The sequence below is a fragment of the Eurypyga helias genome, unplaced genomic scaffold, assembly GCF_000690775.1.
Source record: "Eurypyga helias isolate BGI_N326 unplaced genomic scaffold, ASM69077v1 scaffold9459, whole genome shotgun sequence".
NCBI classification, from domain to species: Eukaryota; Metazoa; Chordata; class Aves; order Eurypygiformes; family Eurypygidae; genus Eurypyga; species Eurypyga helias.
The window spans coordinates 24,498-43,721 of record NW_010271359.1 but is presented as its reverse complement, the minus strand read 5'-3'; the positions used below and the strand labels follow the sequence as shown (position 1 = coordinate 43,721).

The window sequence follows — 19,224 nt, the reverse complement described above, 5'->3', positions numbered from 1 at the left end:
TACCAAAGTGCACAGTAGGAAAATCTTAAATACCCACAGCAGGCATCCTGTGCTTCTCATACCCTGAAATTATCTCTCAAAAAAGGTTTTTCCACAGCTACAGCTACAAACCATCTAGTCAACGGAGCCTAAGGTCCCCATTCTCCCACAAACGGAAACAACGGTGTTGTCAGGTGTGCGAAACTATTCCTTCCTCCTGAGAACCAGGAGGAACCTCTAAGTGTAATGGTGTTTAAGTGTAAAAGACCCTCAAAGAAAAAATACACCTCTGAACAAAGAAAAAACTCATTATACTTTGCACCTGTTTAAGAAAAAAATCCTTTTAACAAGTTGGTTCATTAATAAAGGTGCAATTAAGTATCACATCATTAAAGGAACAGGAATGAAAGCAGAGTAAATTCTCATTAAGGGACAATGCTAAGGTACCTACCTCATTACAAAAAAAAAGAAATCACCACTTTCTCTCCTCACTCCTGCTTATAAGATAATCCCATAGGAATTTGTTACTTACAAGCACAGGATTGCTCCTGAAACTGCTATTTTGAGCTAAAAAGCTAGTTGTTGTTCCCATATTTCTAAGAAAAGGTGTTACTTATTGTGAACAAGCACAGCAATGAGAACAGAAAAACCTTTAGGGAAAACTACGACTCATTTCAATATCACAAACCAGACGTAAGCATAGGGAAAGTGACAAATTTTGCATTCTCTCAATAAGAGATTCTCTTTCTGTTAACATTCTAAGTTAGAATGGAGAAACTTCAATCGCTGTGGCAAGCAGCCAGCTCATGAATAGGCTTGCTAACATCAACAAGACTATTCGTATGAACAAATGCTCAAAATGACTATGAGACTTCTTGTATATCCTTTGTAATGTTAAAATCAGTAGGGTTACTGTGGTTTGTAAGTGCTGTCCCACATGGAGTAAGAGCTGAAGTCAAGAAGAGTGCTCATGTGAGAAACTATGTAAGAGCTGCAGTTAAAGACTGAACTGGTCCTTTGTTTGCAGTTTTTTAAAAAAATAGTATAGCACATTCTAAGAAAAGAGCGACCGGACTAGCAGATACCAAGATTTAACTATAACCTAGTGCCTGAAGTTAGATTCTGACACGTATTGATCAAGTGAAATACTACTGCTGCTGTGTGAACAGTTACTGGTTAACCATGCAGGCGACTTTGCTTGAAGACCACGACATTTCAAACTACATTCAGAAAGTATAGAACCGGGATGGTAATACATAAAGGGGCTGTGAGAAAGGAAGCACTAGAACTAGCAGCAAGGTGGGGTTGCCTGCATGGTCAGCCCTTCATTTGAATGCAAATGTAATTTTGGGGCAGGCAGTTATCTGTGACATCAGGCAGGACCTTAGTAAACTGTTACCACCAGCACCTGGTAAAACCATTGTTAATCATGTGTAGTAAAGGGACATCAGGGCTAGCATGAGTCATTTATAGAGCCAGGCAGGGCTAGAAAAGAGAGAGAAAGAAAGAGGAGGGGAAGAGGGATCAAACACACACTGTGAGGAGCAGGATGTCCCAGCAAGACAAAGCCAGGCTGTGAGCATCATGTATGTGAGTTATCTTTTGGATAAAGAAACCAGCATGTATCCAGGATCTGCAAGGTGCAGCAGCAACAACCTGCCGGTGCAAAACTTTGTGTCTACTCCACCCTATTCCGATTACATGGGATATCATCATGTGCCAGCTCTGGACAGCCATGGACAGCCCGCGGGAACCTGGGGATCTCACTATGGCCCACAGAGGGAGGACTGGAATGCTTACGGCCCAGGACCTTCCAGCACGGTGGCTGCTGCACAGATCAGTGGCTCGTCCCCTGGACAGGTCTCCTACAGTTCTGCTGATTACAGCTCCCTCCATGCCGCTGGATCTGGGGGGTTACCTCCCGCAGAAACAATTAATGCACAGCAAATCTCTCCCAACAGCCAAAGGCACAGCTCTTACGAATGGATGAGGAAAACGGTGCAATCCACTTCTACAGGTACGAGGGCACAGAAGTTTTATGCTGAGAAGAGATTTCACCATTTTTTTCAGTTGTTGGGGGTTCTTTTTGCCAGGTTCCCTGTTTAGAGGGCAGTGTACAGTTTAACAAAGAAAGATCCTAATTTCCCTGAAGGATTGTCTTGCTAGTAGTAAAATAGTGGTTTGATTGTTGGATGCTGTTTTGATCAGCAGGCTATTTCTTATATTTCTTGACCTTTAATGCTGAGGCAAATGAAAAGCCATGTCCTTTGACAGTGAAGTACTTTCACTTCAGATATGTTAAAAATATTGTGATATCCAATAATTGCTTTTAATAGGAGTCCTAGAGATGGGAATGAAGAAGCATGCCTGCAGAAAGAAATCCTGATGGAAGTACTGTATTTCAGTACCACCTACACTCTGCTTATTTTCCTCAAGTTTTAGAGTACATGTGAAAAGTTCAAGTAAAATATATACAGTAGGGGGGGCTGGAAATAAGGCTTTGTGTTAGAAACAACCTCTCTAAACACTGAAATGAAATGAGATCTGTAAGATGAATGAGCCAATGCTTTAAAATCAGGAATGATAGGGAAAGGCTTGCTTCACTATGCAGCCGTAGCCCCAGAACAAGCAGGAATACAAAGATCCATGGTAACACATCAGTTAATACAGCAACAGAGCAGTCTCTGATGCATAATAGTCCATGAGTACAAAACAATTGTATTTAACCAGTAAAAATATGTCATGAAACTCAAGGAAATGGTTCTGTCTGATTGAGATAAGGAACAATAGACAAAAACATAAATATTGACCATCTCTAAAACAAAAATCTGTACCTTGTATGAACAGAAAAAACCTATGAAAGAAGAAAGGGAAGAAGGAGAAGAAAAAGAGGGAAAACTGCCTGAAAAGAACAGAGGCACAATGTGCTGTATAAAAGTATTTGATCCTCAGAGGTGCTGAGCAGCTTTGACATGGATGGAGATCAGTAAAATTAAGGATGCTCAATACGTCCCCTAAAGAGATGCTCATAGTATTTCCATGTTATATCCCAGGAAGGTTCCTTTCCTTTCAGCCCTTCCTCCCGCCCCAGCTCTGTTCCGCACAGGCCTGTAAATAATAGTTTTCAAAGAACGAACTGAATCAACCTCTGATGGAAAGTAATGACTTAGAACATACTTCATAAAAATGAAAGCAACTATATACAGAAGTGTCTTTATTAAAATAACGCATCTAAATAATATTGACAGACTGAGGCATCCTCACGCCTGCTGAGCACAACTTTAATTCATAGAGAGTCCATAGAAGTTGATAGAACAAGCAGAGTAAGTTGTTACTCTGGGTGAATAAGATTTTTGGCAGATTAAAAAAAAAAAAGTAGTTGGGCTTTTTTAAGCATACATATTCTTTACTGAATACTACTCAAGAAAAAAGAAAAAAGGGTTGGTTCCACAAAAACCTACAGCTTACTTTGGAGTAGTCCTTACAAGAGCAATGAAATTGCTCACAAACCGTATGATTTACAGATGGCAGAATACTTGCTCAAAATCCCACTGCTTCTCATCTCTTCTCTACCTACCTGCCTCTTGCTCCTGTGGATTTACACTGCAGCTTCTCTGAGAGATAGACCTGATCTGATCTGTCTGTGCTGTCCCTTTCATAGGGGGGATAACATGATATAGAGGGACATATATATATATAGATATATATATATCTCCATCTGGACATCTCTATATCTCTCTCTCTATATATATACATTATATCTATATATACATTAACATTGTAACAGCCTGCTTAAGAAGCATGTTTAAGGCTTTCTAAACTTCCCGACTGCAAGCCTGTGAGGGTCAGAGCATTCACAGGAGGTGTTGGGAGTCTCTCCATTCTGGAATGCTCCAGCAAGATATTGAGCATCTTCATCTCAAGAACTGAAGAAATCAGTATGCCATAGGAGTATCTCCTCCTAAATACCCATGGGCCAGCATGAGGCCCTCTGCAATTCGTGGGAGCCTATCCACTCCTTTCATAAGTAATTCTCCTGATGCTTCTTCCCCTCTTTTTTTTTTTTTGTGCTACACCAGGAATGCTCAGTGCCAGCAGATCTGCTTCACAGGAGGTGGTTTCTTTTTCTTTAAAAGTAAGGGTGCTTCTGTTTTTCCCCATTTCCCAAAAATAAAATCATTTTTTAAAACGCGCCCTAACAGCAGTGTCAGATCCAGCAATGCACATAAGCGAGTTTGGTCCTGAGCACCCAAGTGTTGCAAAATGACTTCAAACGTGTGACTAACTGCAAGTACCAATGCTGTTTGCTGGGTCATGATGAAAATCCTCAGCGTTTTCTTAGATGGAATCCATTGCTTTTTACATCCTGACAGCTGTTGCATACACTGAGCATTACCCTTCTGCCTCTTTGCAAAACCTTTATGAATTTCACTAGAGGTTTTATACAGGCATGGGTGAGGGAATCAAACCGATTGTTAATTAGCTTTCCTTATTCCATGTGAATGAGCCACTACTCTTAAAAATGGGGAAACTGAGGCTCAGACTTACTGAAGTTATCAGATCAGAAAATAATTAGACAAATTATTTTTATTATTCATTCATTACTTGTTGCAAAATACTAGTTATCAATAATAATATTATTTCACTTTGGAAACAATAATTATTAAGGCAAGTGATTGTTGCAAGATAGTCCTGAAAGTGCACAAGACATTTGAGTAATCTTCTCCCTTTAGGATCAGGAGAGTCTTTCTAAAGGTGTACTTACAGTGAGCAGTCTGACTTGTAGCGGCTACAGAAACAAGGCCCAGAATCAATGACATTTCCATCTCCAGCAATTTCACTGTTAGCTTCATCAATTGGTGCTTTGTGGCCTCACAACCTGACAGATGACAAACAAAATGCTTTATTGAAATGGCTTTCAGGTCTGTTGATACTCTGTTACCTGCACAACTAACCTGGAGCCAAAGAACAAGTAATTTCAAGTCTTACTCTGTAACTTTAAAAACACCATCCAATATAAACCCATGTCTTTAACTGGTGCTAAGTGAAGTTTATGAGGTTATGCTGCTGGAAACCACTGAAGCATCTCAGTATTTAATGCAAGGCTATCATCCTGGTCTAGTCTTAATTGAAGGCATTTCCCACAGAAAAGACCAAATAAGGCTTTCATCCATCATTTTCTCCCTGTTGAAGGGTATCTGAATGTCTCTCCCTCCTGTTTTGGAACAGGAGGGACTGGGACTTGATCCTAAATGCAGAGTATGTAGGATCCAATGCCTAGTCACTGCATTCTTGAGGATGTTCAGGATAAAGGAGAAAGCAAATGTGTTTTGACTCAGAACACATGAAGGAGGAAACACTGACTACTTTGTATTTTCAACAAACACAACAATGAAAAAGTCCCTTCTTCTAACCCTTACACTCTTCCTGCCTCCCCCTCCTAAACCATCACTTTGAAAGGGTGAGCAAAGCCAAGGTAACTAGCCATCGTATCGTAACAGAGGATGGAACAAAGCCATGCCAACTAGGGATCTGAGGTGGCAACTCCACACACAAAGCATAATTACAGGCAAAATCTTTGATGGAAAGTAGAGTAAAATCACCTGAGAACAAGTACAAATCTCCTCCTGTTGATTTCAATATTTTTATGGAGGTATGCAATCACTCCCACAGAAGTAGACTTTACTTTTTGCCTTTGTGAGAAAACAACACACACCTGTGGTAAAACTGCGCCCAAAACAATGAGTTTGAACAGTTTACTACCCAGCAGTTCTGGCAGCAATGAGAATTTGGTCACAAAGCATAAGGTACACCTTAAGATCTGCACTTACGTTACCATAAAGCTGGGAGTTTTCAAACAGAGGTAAACTAATTATGAGCAGAGACATTTCCCATAGATGACAACTCTCCTGTCATCCTTGTTAAATAAAAATTTACCCTGAAGACATAAAGACAGTTTTTCTGATGCTGAGGACAGGTGCTGATAATAGCATTACCAAAGGCACTGTAAATGTCTAGCATCTACCCTTTGAAGAAGGAAGAAGTTATATTCCCCCAAACCTAAGGAAGAGAAACAAGGTCCTTAAGAAGCCATTCCTGCAAAATGCTGAATGACTGAAGAACAGACAGCACTTGGAAAGAATTGCAGTTACACACTCCTGGTTTAGTCTATAGAGTCACTGGCGACAGGATTTCCCCTGACCTCGCCACTTAGAAATGCACTTACATGTTCTGCAGGTTGGGTCCTTCTGCCAAACAAAATCCATACAGGCCAGTCTGGCCAATCACTGTTTAAAGGTGATAAAAATGACTCTGCTTGGGATTAAGTTACTTCTGTATGATGAAGATTAATAGAAAAGTTTACACTAGCAAAGCGAAGGACGGAATTTGGCCCATGAGCTTTATTACCGAATAGCAGACCATACTCACAATTGAAAACATTAGCATTTTAAATAGAAGGCAACAGAACAGAAGGGAAAATTCTTCAAGTCTGTTGAAAGGTTCCAATTCTATGATCCTGTTCTGTTCTTTACAGCATGAGTCATCTGAACATGTATAACAGGAACAAATGATCAAGCCCCAGCAGAAAATACAAACAGAATTTCAGTTTCACAAACCTTTATGCATCCAACTTTGCAATAATCAATAGTCCTATTCATCACACTAAAACTTATTATTATATCATTACTCATATTACAAAGGACTGAATCCATGTAACATTTTCTAATACAATGACAGGGCAGGGGAGGAGGGTTAATTTAACTTCACAGAACATCATGTGCAGCACAATGTCCATTTTCAAGACTTCTTTAAAATTACTTTTGCTTCACAACTTCAATTAAGTCAGTGAAATTACACTGGGGAGAATTGGCCCCTTTCTTTTCCTACACCTTTAAAGTGCGTAAATATTTAGACAAAATTTAAAACAAAACAAGACTCTGGGGCACGATCTCTGGCAGTCTGTATCTTTATAAATTCAAAACCTAACACCAATCCCTCTCGTAATACTGAGCTAACATGAAGATGCAGACTTGAATTGAGCGTATCATCAGGCCAGAAAGCTGTTTCACGTTAGAGCTGACTTAAGCTAACTTCCAGTCATCAAGTACAGACATTAACTCCCTCTGAAACAATGTTAAACTATGGAATCCACATTACAGTGCTTTGTCAGTAATCTGACATTATTCTATACTGTGACATCTTCTGTCTAAATCAGGTAGCTTCTGGATTTTATGAATGATGCCGATTCCAGCAGAAGAAGAGTATTCCTGCAAAGTTAAGAGAGGAGGCACAGAAGAAGGGGCCAGGGCTAGTTCTAATGCTAATTTATTTTGCTTTGTAAACTAGTTGTGAGGTCCGATGGTGGGTTTTTTTCCTTTCCTGGCCTACATTGTCTGAGGTTTTGAGGCCTATCTGTCATATTGAGGCAACAGACCCTTTTAACACTTCTCTTTGCTTTGATATGCAGTCTTGTCTCTTCCTTCTCCCTCTTTTCTTCAGGAGTTATATTGCCGGAAAGGGTGATGATTTTCACAGCAAATAAAGAGGCCTTCTCCTAGCTTTATTGTCTTCAGAAGAAATGCTCTGTGAATTTTATGACCAATGGGAAAGCTGTTCCCTTCCCCCAAGCCAAAACTTGGCCAGCCACCAAAATTGCTGGAGTGGGTGTGATAGAACAGGATTGTTAGACTGTATCTCATGGAAAGTCTTCCAAGTCTGAAATGCCCCAGTTTGTGTTACTCCAAAGTACTCTTTGACAGCCACTATGTGCAAAAGAGGTTTTGACAAAACTCACTTTCTTAAATAGTTCATTACAACCAGGAAATCCGCTCCCCCGACGCAAAGGCCGTCATAGAGCAAAGGTAGCTGCTTCAAAGCTCTTTGTTTCATTTTTCTTCCACACAACTAATAACCTCTCCAACCACTTGTGATGCCACAGTGTAACTGTCCACGACAGAACACATTTCCAATAAAACTGATGCGATATTGCTGACTATAATGATAACCTGTCACTAACAAAAGATTAAGATTGTACGAAGTTAAGTGTTGGTAATTTTACTCGCCAAAATGAGTAGAATATGCAGGATTTGACTAAAGAATTAGATTAAAATATTAACTTTTATCATTGCATCATAAAATTCTGCCACTATTTCCTAAAGAAGTCTGAGAAGTGAAGAACATCCTTCTGCTGTCTCTGGGGTGAATCCATTAGTCCTACCTCAAATTTTACTCAGGTAATACTTCTCCTCGAAATAAAACACATCATTGTATGAAAACAGTAGAAGGTCCTCAAGATTTGGCTCAGAGTGCAGTAGAGTGGATCTACTCATCTAACAGATGGAATTTAGAGGCCGAAGTCCCAAACTGTTTAGCGATAGGTTTTGTTGCTGCTGTTTGTTAACTCTGGGAAATAGAAGAAGAGCATACCTTGCCTTTGAAAGGCAATGCCATATGCAGACTAATGCCAACGCAGCAGCATCCAACAAAAGCAATAGGAAGACTCTCACTGACACCAGTGAGAGACTGGGGAAAGGCTTAAGACTAAAACAGGACTGCCAGAGCTAAAAGCACCCTCTCAGAAGACCCTGGCACATCTCAGCTCCTGTTGCCTCTCACAGAGGGTAGTACCCTACACAAAAAATTAAAATTATTAAAGACAAGATTTATGTGACAAATCATAGAGAATTTTTCTCAGGTTGTTGCTGACTTTTAGGAAGGAAATGTTTCCCTTTTGGTTTTCTACTTCTTAAATTATTCTCTTAACTTACTTTAAAGAAAGAAATTAGGTGTTAAAGCTCCCAATCTTCCTTCAAAAAGAAACTAGATTTTATCGTTCCAACTAAAAATAAATTGAAAGCTACCCACATGAAAATAAAAGATTTTACGGGAGAAGGTTTTGTTTTCCACACACGTTTAATTTCTTCTTCAGTTTAAAAAGCAAAAAACCCAACCCTCTCTTACTCAGATAATAAGGGTTTAAGCACTTCAAACCAGAAACAGGAAGGCTTATCTTGAAGTTTACCACCTTGTTTTGGCAATAGAAGAACATTTGATATTTGTCTATGGCTTCTGAATGAGAATAGGGCTCAAGATAAGATCTCCTTGTTGCTCTTTTGTGTACTCCATCTTAACAACACAAAGGAGACCAAGGAAACATTTTAAACATTTTGTCCCATAGGATGACCCCAAATTCTCATTTAAAGAGGAAAAAAACCTAACCAAACCACCGTCTGGAGAGATCAAAAGTTGAAAATATCAAGTGTGGCATTAAAGCACCACAGGTGACCATATGTTAAACAAACAATTTACATTTCGAATGAATGAAAACAAATGTCCTTGTATTTATGTGGACTGAACTGAATAACTGCTGTTCTTTAGACACTCTAAAATTCTTACCATAATGTTGTAAAATTAACAGCACTTTTCACTTGATTATCAGTGTAAACATAATCGGGCTAGTTCTGCTTTCACTACAGTTTTGCAATGATGGAAATGCTACTGAAATGAGAATGTCCTATATATCTACCCCAGCCGAGCACAGCACAGCAGAACCTTCCCAGGGAAGTTTACAGGTTTGAGTCAAAATGGTTTTGGCTGCACGGACAGAGCAGAAACCCCAGCGTAAGGAACACAAACATGCACACACCTATTTTCCCTATTGAAATATTCCACGTAAACAGACTCATGGCCTCAAGACAGTTGGAAAATGCCCATAGCATTGTAAACTCACTATTAATGCATTGTGCTTTCCCATGGAGCATGGAAGTTGAAGGATTAAATTCTGATTTAGACCTTGTTCTACCAGCTTGGGAAGAGTCATAGAGAAACGCTGTCATGTAGAGTGAATCATTTATTATCCACAACCAGAGGTGTAATGATATTTGTTTACAGCGTTGCACTGACCAGGCCTTCCAGTGCTAAACAACTCCGTATCTAGGATCTCTACAAGCAGTACAAAAAAGGATTAGAGCCTGAAGAACCTCCTAACACAAACAATACTTTGGTGAGCCAAAAATTATTGAAAGTACTAAAGTACTGACTGTCAAATTTTGGATACAGCTCTCAAGCCATTACTATACAGCGTACACAGCAAGTGGAAGGCAATGTTCGCTTTAAGTATGTTCAGCTATGAAAACAAAGGGACATCATGTCTCTCTCCACAGATGGGGAAAAAAAATTAACCTGTGAAACCAAACCATGAATTAAGAGATAAAGTACTTCAAGATTCTACTATAGTTCTGTACCCTGAATTCTGATCTTTGGGTGCTACTTAAACTTCAAAAGCAAGGGGAGTTGGAAGGAGGGGCTGGGGAGAAATCAGGCCTTTGACACCACTGATACGGGAAACCTCAAGCAATGCTCTCCTGCAGGGGGGAAGCTGGTTGCTATGGGGCGGTGTGACCTGGTGATCTACTCAGAGACTGAAAGTTTACCATGTCACTGCCTGAAAACCTATCTATTCAAAATTAATAAGGAGTGCAATTGTAGGAGTTTGAGGAACATGATTTTGAAGAATTAGGCATTCACACATTGGTTTCAGATAAACATCCCTAAGCAAACATGAGCTATTGCATGAAGCTACATCTGCAGCAATAGCAGTGTTCCAGGCAGCAAGCCATAATGCGCCTTGGGTTTTACACATCATCTGAACCTGAATCTAAGTGGGCTGTTCTACCATAGTGACCACTAAGGACTCAAAGATTCATGACCTACAGTACCACAGTGGAACACACTGCAAAAAAATACCAAGTAAAAACAGATTCCCTCTCCCAATTTACAGTCTAAATAGATACATCTGAAGAAATGTCCATATAATGATAGACGGACAAGGAAGAAGAAAAAAAAAAAGTAAGACTGTGGTGAGCAAACATGGCAACTGGGACTGGTCTGAACACAACAATGATCCAATCTTTCAAATGTCTAGGAAGATCTTACGGTAGGCTCAGGGGCCGCGGTTTTAAGCCGATAATGATCTCCGATATATCGAGTGCCTCATATGAACATTAACACAGAGGAAAGCAGGGTGAGAAATGAGGCATCAGCAGCCTTTCCCATTCTTCATTCTCTTTCACTACTGCCATCTGCTGTCCTCTAAAATATCCTGTATGGTATCCATAAAATTTCAGCTACTTACATCTGTGTTCACTGGCTCATGTCATCTGACATTACCTTTTAACGACTCAGACACTGCTGAGCCATGTCTGCTCCAGTCAGCTGTACCCACAGCTGAAAGGATGCAGCAGTGCCACTTGCAAAAGAACAGATGCTGCAGTTCCAGTGTTGTTCAACATCCTTCGTTAAGTACTATTGCTTTCTTTTCCTCTTTTTTATTAACTGTCATCTGAAAATCTGTTACTATTCCCTGTGCTATTATCAAGTCATGGCTAGACTGTGCCAGACCTGAAGGAAAAACACAACCTTCAGGAACAATCACAATATGGTATGGTGTTTTCTAGCAACAGGAAGCAAGGAACTTTAGAAGCTCTCAGTATTTTCTATGCAGAAAATATGCCTCAGAATTTCCCTCTGAAACAGGTAGCAGTGTATCAGCTTTAGGGACAGAGACATAGAGCAATTCAACACCAGGCAGCAAGCCTGCATCAAGAGCTGGGAACAGAACCCAGTTTTCCCAGCTCCTAGTTTTTAACAAGAATGCCTTCCCTTTCCCAAATGATAGCCACAAAGGGGATAAAGAATATGAGGACCTGTTTATCGTCTATTTACTCAGGAGCAAACCCAAAATGTGATGGTATGAACATCTTGTGTTGTAAATCAAGACTGAGTCCACTGCAGTCAAGGGAGTTACTCTGGGTAAGTGCACAGAGAATCAGGCCTAAAATAATCACAAACATATTTTCCAATGTAAAGCCAGATATTGTGTGTTACTAAAGTTAAAAAATTCTAGCTTGAAGCAATGTGTTCTTCTTTCAAAACAGGTAAAACAAGAACAAGAGAGAAGTACCGAGTGGTTTACACAGATCATCAGAGATTAGAATTAGAGAAGGAATTTCATTACAACAGATACATTACAATCAGGAGGAAGTCTGAACTTGCTGCAAACCTAAGACTTTCCGAGAGACAGGTAGAGTATGGATCACCCATTCAGGATTTCCTTTGCATTTCTTATTGCTGATGAGGACACAACCGTATTGGTTAAGAACACAAAAATGCTAATGCCTCTAATAACCAAATAATGCCATTGGGTTCCCTTTGCAGTGTAGGAACGAAAACTATCCAGCTGGATGGCCTGACAGCCCTGTTTGCACTCATTTCTAAATATCTCATCAGCACCCCTTCAGCTCTCATGATGACATCAGAGGGCTGTGCATATAGAAAAAGCACGTACCAGTCTCACATACAGGCCTGTTCTGGGAAACAAGAGTCTGAAAGTACCAACAAAATCCTGCCCAGATTTCTCTCTGGTTTACTCGGTAGTAGTAGCAGGGAGAAATTTCTGCCAAATCTTCAAAAGACGTCCTGGTTCTGCTAAAGTCAATGGGAATTCTATAACCAATTTCAACAAAGTCAGTCTTAGCAGAGTGATGTGCTCAAGTATGTTCAGGACACTTGAAGGCATTTGTTCCTTTGGCTGCCTTTTACCTTTTGTTAAAGACTTCCTACATACTTGCTACTCCTTTCTCCTCCCCCTACTTCCTCCCACCCCCTGCAAATTCCATTTCTATTCCCAGAAGGTTATCAAAACACAATCCTTTCTGGCCAAAAGATACATACAATTTGCTCTGGAACCACTCTGTGCTTCGTTCCTCAATCACGCACTCCCTACCAGAGCAAAGCAGGTACATGGCCTCTGGCTCTCAAGCACTTCAGCTGCCTCATGCAAACCACAGAGATAAGATGCCAAGCCTGATCCCTCACAAGGACACTCACTGCGTGGGCTGAGCGTGTGGTCAGCCAGTCCCATTCACTTGGGAGTTTCTCGATGCAGTACACTGAAGCAAGCAGCAAAACAGAAAATTAAAAGCTTTACTGAAAGATCTCCCTGAATAGACTTTAGGGCACAATATGCTCTTTTGCTGACTTTTCTGTTTGCAAACCATGACAGCACTGTTTTCTCAGTCAATTATTACTCAGTACCACTCACTGCAGATTATGTCTGATTCACTCTTGCTTTAGGGGCTCTGCTGAGCAGGGATAGTGCAAAATCCACCTAGCTGCAGCGCTGTTCCTCCAACTTGAACTTGTCTTACATAGCACACCCTGGAAGAGTTTATAGGAATGAAGAAGCAAATACCCATTTTACAAATATTTCTCAACCTTCTGCTGAATGCTAGCATTTATTTATTGAAAATTACAATTATTTCAACGGGGGATAAAAAATACACTATGTCTTTTTGCTGGCTTTTAAAACCTTAATAACTTGCCTTCATTAGGCTGAATTTAAAAATTATGACCATGCTTTGGTAAATGACCAGCAATATTTACTTGCAACTTCCTAGTTCAGTGACCATTCCAGCTAAACCTTTTTCCTAGTATATTTGAAGTGGTGATACAAAAAAGACACAATACATTTCTTTGGCATACACTGGGGAAACATGGCAACAGTTTTTGCAATATTTGCTCTCCATCAGTAAAGCCTACATCTTTTGGTCTAGCTGACTTTCAAAAAGTCACTTTTGAAAATGTAACATTAAGAAAGAAATACCTCATCTATACTCACACTACTATGCTTTCATACAAATTAAACCACCCCATCGTATGCATATGACTGAACACATACTGTCCTACCCCAAGTTCCACTGCGCTCAGCCGAAAACCTGCAATGGTTTTCCAGAAAAGCTTTTTTCCAGGCTCTGCCAAAATTCATCCAGGACACTGGAAGGAATATATCAAGACAAAAGGACAAAAGAATAATTGTTTAAACACGGAAGGAAAGATGTAGTATCTAATGAAGAAAGAAAAAAAAAGGCAAAGGCATTGTTAATATAAGAAGGAGACAGAAATAAAGGAGATAACCAGGACAAGAAAGATGAGAGAAAATTAGCATTCGGAGAAGAGTTACTCACACAACAACTGAACAGTGGGGAAAAAAAATGAAAAGGAGAAGAGGCAACAGGTAAAAACCAAGTCAGACAGATGAAACTGCCTCCGTTAGCTTTTAGTCTGACATTACAGACCTGGAGTTACTTGTAGCCATTTGACAACTGGCATAGGACCTTGAAGTGCCTGCTAAAATCTCTCTGGATCACCGCTGCAGATCAGCATCCCTTGTTTAACAGAAACCAGAACAAAAACCTAAGTTCAAAAGCAGGTATGAACACTGAAGCCAGAGGGTAATTCTGAAACAGATGTTAGTTTGGTTTTTAGACTGCATTTTAGACTGCATTTGGCAAATGCATGGATGAAATGAGATCACCTCAGCATAATCAGAATGCAAGAGATATGAGTGTTTGAGACTGGTTTACTGGACCATAATTTGGTACTGAAATGATATTCTAGAAACTGAGACAACAAATGAACTGCCAGATGTCTCAGATTATAGCCTGGGATTTCAGAGACCTAGTACAAATTTCCACAACTTGGTGTGTATCCGAATTCTCCTATTGTAAAATGGGAATAGCAATGCCTTAAGGATAAGTACACTGAGACTGTCACAGAGACTCCTTAAGATGTTTTGTGGGGATTTCACCACTGGTTTTCTTTTAAAACACAACCTAGTAGCCACAGATGTTATCACCTCTTACTGTTTTACCTGCATCATTCTCTTTTCCTTTCTAGCTTCTAGCAAAGGATAACAACACAAATCAGTATTTCTCAGCAAACCATTGATTTCTCTTTGGGTTATAGAAAATGGTGACAAAGGTATTTGTCATCTGAGCACCAACAAGAAAACACAACATATGTGGATGAGGTAGCTTGACTCATTACACTGGCTAGACATAATGCAAAGCCACTTCTACAGATAAACAGCTGCTGTGCAGTGCTTTAAATCCAACATTGGAGACTCACATCCAAAGACGCCACAGAACATTCACCCTTTCACGCCTGAACAAGTTCTGCTGTATTTTCAATTGACCATTACTCATCAATCTCATCTCATGTCTTCACTTGTTCTGTCCTAATCAAAACCCGTATTCTCTTCCACCGTTGCTTCAAAAGGATGACTGCGTTGCTGTGACAGAGCAACAACTCTGGTATAAAGCAGTGGACTGCGCGGGAAGCAGCAGCAGGGTCTGTCTCTATCTATGAATGCAATAAGAGGCACTTAGCTATTAAGTCACCACCCATACAATATTTTGAAGCAATGTTGTGTACCCTGAGTAGTGAACTGGCCAAATTCTGCTCAGAAGTGTATTTCCATTAGCTTAGACACTGGAGCTAACCAGTTCACATGCAGCATCCCAACAGGAAAGCTTTGTTGCCTCAGTTTATAGGCCAGTAACAGGATTTGACTTGCTCTGACTAGGGCACAGTTTTCAATATAAAGATACTCAGATTCTTTTGGCCATCACTGTGACACATGAGATTCTGTTTTGTTAGAATTTGTACTAAAAAAAAAAAAAAAATCCCCAAAGCTCATTCCATAGAAAAATACATCCTAAAACCAAAGCTAACACTGAAAAACTCTTTTAATCAAACTACTAATCAATGTTTTATTATCAGATAGGAAAGATTACCTGTATGAAAACCAAGCAAATCACTCTCTTGTCTCAGTTTGCCACTGCCTTTACTGTGAGTCCTCGTGTAATTGATCTTACCTATAACCTTGACTGTATACATAAAGGACCACACTGCGTTCTATTAGCAACTGAAAAATTCTTCCTTTCCTCCTCTGCAGGTGAAAATCTGGTTCCAGAATCGCAGAGCCAAAGAAAGAAAATTAATGAAGAAGAAAATGACTCATTTTGATGGCAGCAATCTTGGCTCAATGCAGAGTGACTCTGGCTCAGTGAGCCCGATGCCAGTTCCTGACCAACAGACTCATTCAGAAATGTCCAGTTCTTTATTCCCACCTCCACCTCCTCCACCTCCACTTCCCATGAATGGTTTGCAGCACAACGGGAACCTGCAGCAGGTTGTGGCCTCTCAGTAAGGCTGTCTGAAGAGCTATTGCATAACGAACACTATGAACTACTAGTACACGGAGCACTACAGTATGGAAGAGAGAGGTCAGCCGTAGCTGTTTGCAGGAGTCCCCAGCACGACACAGTTCTGTGCACGTAAGCTTCAAGTACAGTAAACCAAGAGCCACTTGCCAGGTCTGCAGGATAGCGCAAGTTCCCAAGGGCAATGGAATCACTGTGTGCCAGGAGTCCTCGTTGCAGGGAGCCTCTGAAAGAGGTCTGTGCCATGCCGGTCTGTGCCACCCTGCAAGCATCCCCCCAGCCATGCAGAAGGTGGGTAGGCACCAGAAAGGAGCCGAGCTGAGGATGAGATACAGCCACTTCTCGCAGTGCACGGCAGACAAGGAAAATGCACGGTGGGCCACAGGCAATAGAACATGGCTGAGGCAGTAATGGCAGCTGTACACAAGTGCTCTGTCCCTCATCCCTGGAAGAGTATATTCCTTCTCCTCTGATCTCCACACAGGTTCCATGTACTAATCTCACTTTCATGGACTTCACACATGGATCTTGGTAACTGAAAACCTGGCTTGTATGTTCTGACCCACTCGATGGAAAGCCTGGGCCGTGGTGATTGCACTCACTACATGCTAAGGGCAAAGGTCAGGGATGAGATTTTTGGAATTTTGGGGGTTTGACAGGTATGATTTCCAATGCTCCATACACTGGTATAACATGCACTCTTCAATCTTCCCATAAATGTTTCAAAAGCATTTTGGAATTAAGAATCTTGGCCCAAGTTAATTTCTGATTAATCATGCCAAAGTAATTTTGTATTCACAAAGAAAGAGCAAAGGGGGGGTGGGGGAAATCCTTTTAAAAAGTGTGGGTGTTTTAAAAACTGACTGTATTTCATGAGACAGTATAGCTCTTGGATAAAGATGCAATAATTGCATTCAACTAATTTTAAAATTGGTCCAGTTTTCAGAGCTATTGTGACACTACATAAATCTGAGAAGCCAAATTAATAGAAGATGAAGCAAACAAATATTTCACTTAAATATAAGCTTTGAGCATTTTTTAAGTGGGCCTCAATTCCCGAAGTGCTGATCCCTTCCATACTAAGCAGAATTTGGTGGGTAATCAGTAAGAATAATCCGGATACTTACTTCCTGAGATGACTAGCAATTGCATGTGCATAACTTGTCTGCAAAGGGAAAATCTATAAAGCACGCAAGTGATTTGGGAATTTATACTCTCAGCGTCAAAAGCAATTTAGAAATCGAGGATGCCTATCGTCACCAATTTTCTTCAAGGTGTCCTCCTAAATCTCTCTCTCAATGTTACAAATAAGACTTAGGAGCATTAAGTCATTTAGGCACTACATTCTTGGAGTTTTTTTCCTTAATTATAACATATAGTACTATTAGGTCATCAAAATGTTGGCAATGTAAAATTACTTTGTATATAAAGAACATTAAAATAAATGACTTTTTTTCATATTCATTTTCCAATGTGGTATCAGCTACTGAAGCAAGTGAACATGTAGATTTTCATGATTAGTTTGTAATTGAATTGTAATATTACACTTAAAAGCAGGATGATGGTAAAAAAGCTTACCAAAAATAGCAGAGAATGGCAAGACCAGGACGGTTCAGGGACCTGGCAGTTTTCACTAGTTCTTAATTTCATTTATCATTTAGTCACTGTGAGAAGGACTCTTACTAAATAAAATTCCAACTTTAAAAATAGACACTTATCTACATGGTAGGAATCCCCCTCTTTCCTTTCACAATGCTGCCCCATGTGCTAGCAACAGCAGTTGGAAGCTTTGCACAGGTAATACAAATGAGATGAAGAAACTACAATTCAAAATTCAGCAACAGAAAAGACTCCTACTGCTTTCCACACATTATGAAAAGCGCAACAGGACAAACAGCACGTGATGAGCACGGCAACCAAATCAAAACACTGGTATCCCAAAGGAGATATCCACTGGATGTGTCCCAAAGAGGAATCCATTGGAAATGCACAGAACAGTCATTCTGTCTACAGAGGGAAATGCTAGATATTTTACCTACAGTTTACCAGACACACATACATTTAACTTAATAGAGACTGAAAAAGGTTCAAGGAGAAAATCATCCTCAAACTGGCCAATTAAACTGTGTGCTGTGCTTGCACACAGAGAAAAATCAATTATATTTTCCAGATTTAGACTTTCAAAAGGTAAGAACACAGAGGGAAACCTTGTCTTTTGTACTGATATACAGTAATTTAGGACCTAGTTCTAGCTAAGTGCACAGAACACTGGCCCCAGGGTTTTGCAGGATCAAGTTCACAGCTACCTATTTTAATCACATTTCCATGACACAGTCTAATTTTGTATTAAAATTTTACAAAGAAAGAAGAAGATAAGTCCTTCAAGAAAGCCCTTTCAGACATTTATCTGAACATAACTTCTTTCTCTTTAAAATTATTTAAACATCATTCAAAGAGAGTGGGATCTGGCAAAATGACCTGGTTTATCTTGTTTACATGCAGAAGAGTTATTGAGGAAGATAAGTGACCACTTTGAAGATCTGCCTCATTTCTGTTCCAGTTTGCTGAAAGCATGCTTGCCATAGGTTGCTATGTGTTTCCAATGAGAAGCTGTTAAGTACACAAAATAAGGCTGGATTTTATTTGCAGAAGCACACGTTCAAAGGTTAAAATTTATTGCTCCAAAAGCAGTATCTATAAACCAGGGCAATACCTTAGAGATTATTAACCTTCCAGTTATGCCAGCGATTGTTTTAAGTGGTAAAATATTTTTTTTAAAAAACTTACCAGCAATGTATTCAACTAAATATTTTCAGTATGCTTTAATCCTTTAAACAGTTGCACCAAAAGCCAAAGAAAGATATTTTTCTCTAAGACGCTTGTGCAGTGCTGTTGCTATGTACAATTAAAAATAAGAGAGACATAAAATTGGAGCCAAATCAACCGAAAGTATTTTGGTCCAACATTGTGAGTCATGAAATACTGGTGCCAGTCCTCAGAGCAATACTTACTTTCTTCCTGACTTTGGGTATATCATACAACCTATCGCTTTTATCACATCTAAAAACTAGGGACACTAAAGCAGAGTTGCTGTGAAGATTGATTGGTTGTTAGCAAAGTGCCTTGAAGAAGAAAAGCATACCTTAGACTACATCACAAGAATATCTAAGCCCTTAATCCT

General features: G+C 39.9%; 1 protein-coding gene across 1 annotated transcript; it reads left to right on the top strand.

Moving 5' to 3' along the window:
• Window positions 1-1,415: 1,415 nt before the first annotated feature.
• Window positions 1,416-16,030, top strand: LOC104514955 (homeobox protein CDX-1-like). Its single transcript, XM_010158776.1, has 3 exons — window positions 1,416-1,996; window positions 11,916-12,061; window positions 15,776-16,030. Exons 1-3 carry the CDS (start codon window positions 1,564-1,566, stop codon window positions 16,028-16,030), a joined length of 834 nt encoding a protein of 277 aa, XP_010157078.1. The 5' UTR covers window positions 1,416-1,563.
• Window positions 16,031-19,224: the final 3,194 nt, after the last annotated feature.

Excerpts from the sequence above, each read along its gene's own strand:
- LOC104514955 (XM_010158776.1), top strand. The coding sequence starts at position 1,564 with ATGTATGTGAGTTATCTTTTGGATAAAGAAACCAGCATGTATCCAGGA. Across the intron at positions 1,997-11,915 it reads GGTGCAATCCACTTCTACAG|GTAAAACAAGAACAAGAGAG; the intron begins GTACGAGGGCAC and ends CTTTCAAAACAG. Across the intron at positions 12,062-15,775 it reads TAAGACTTTCCGAGAGACAG|GTGAAAATCTGGTTCCAGAA; the intron begins GTAGAGTATGGA and ends CCTCCTCTGCAG.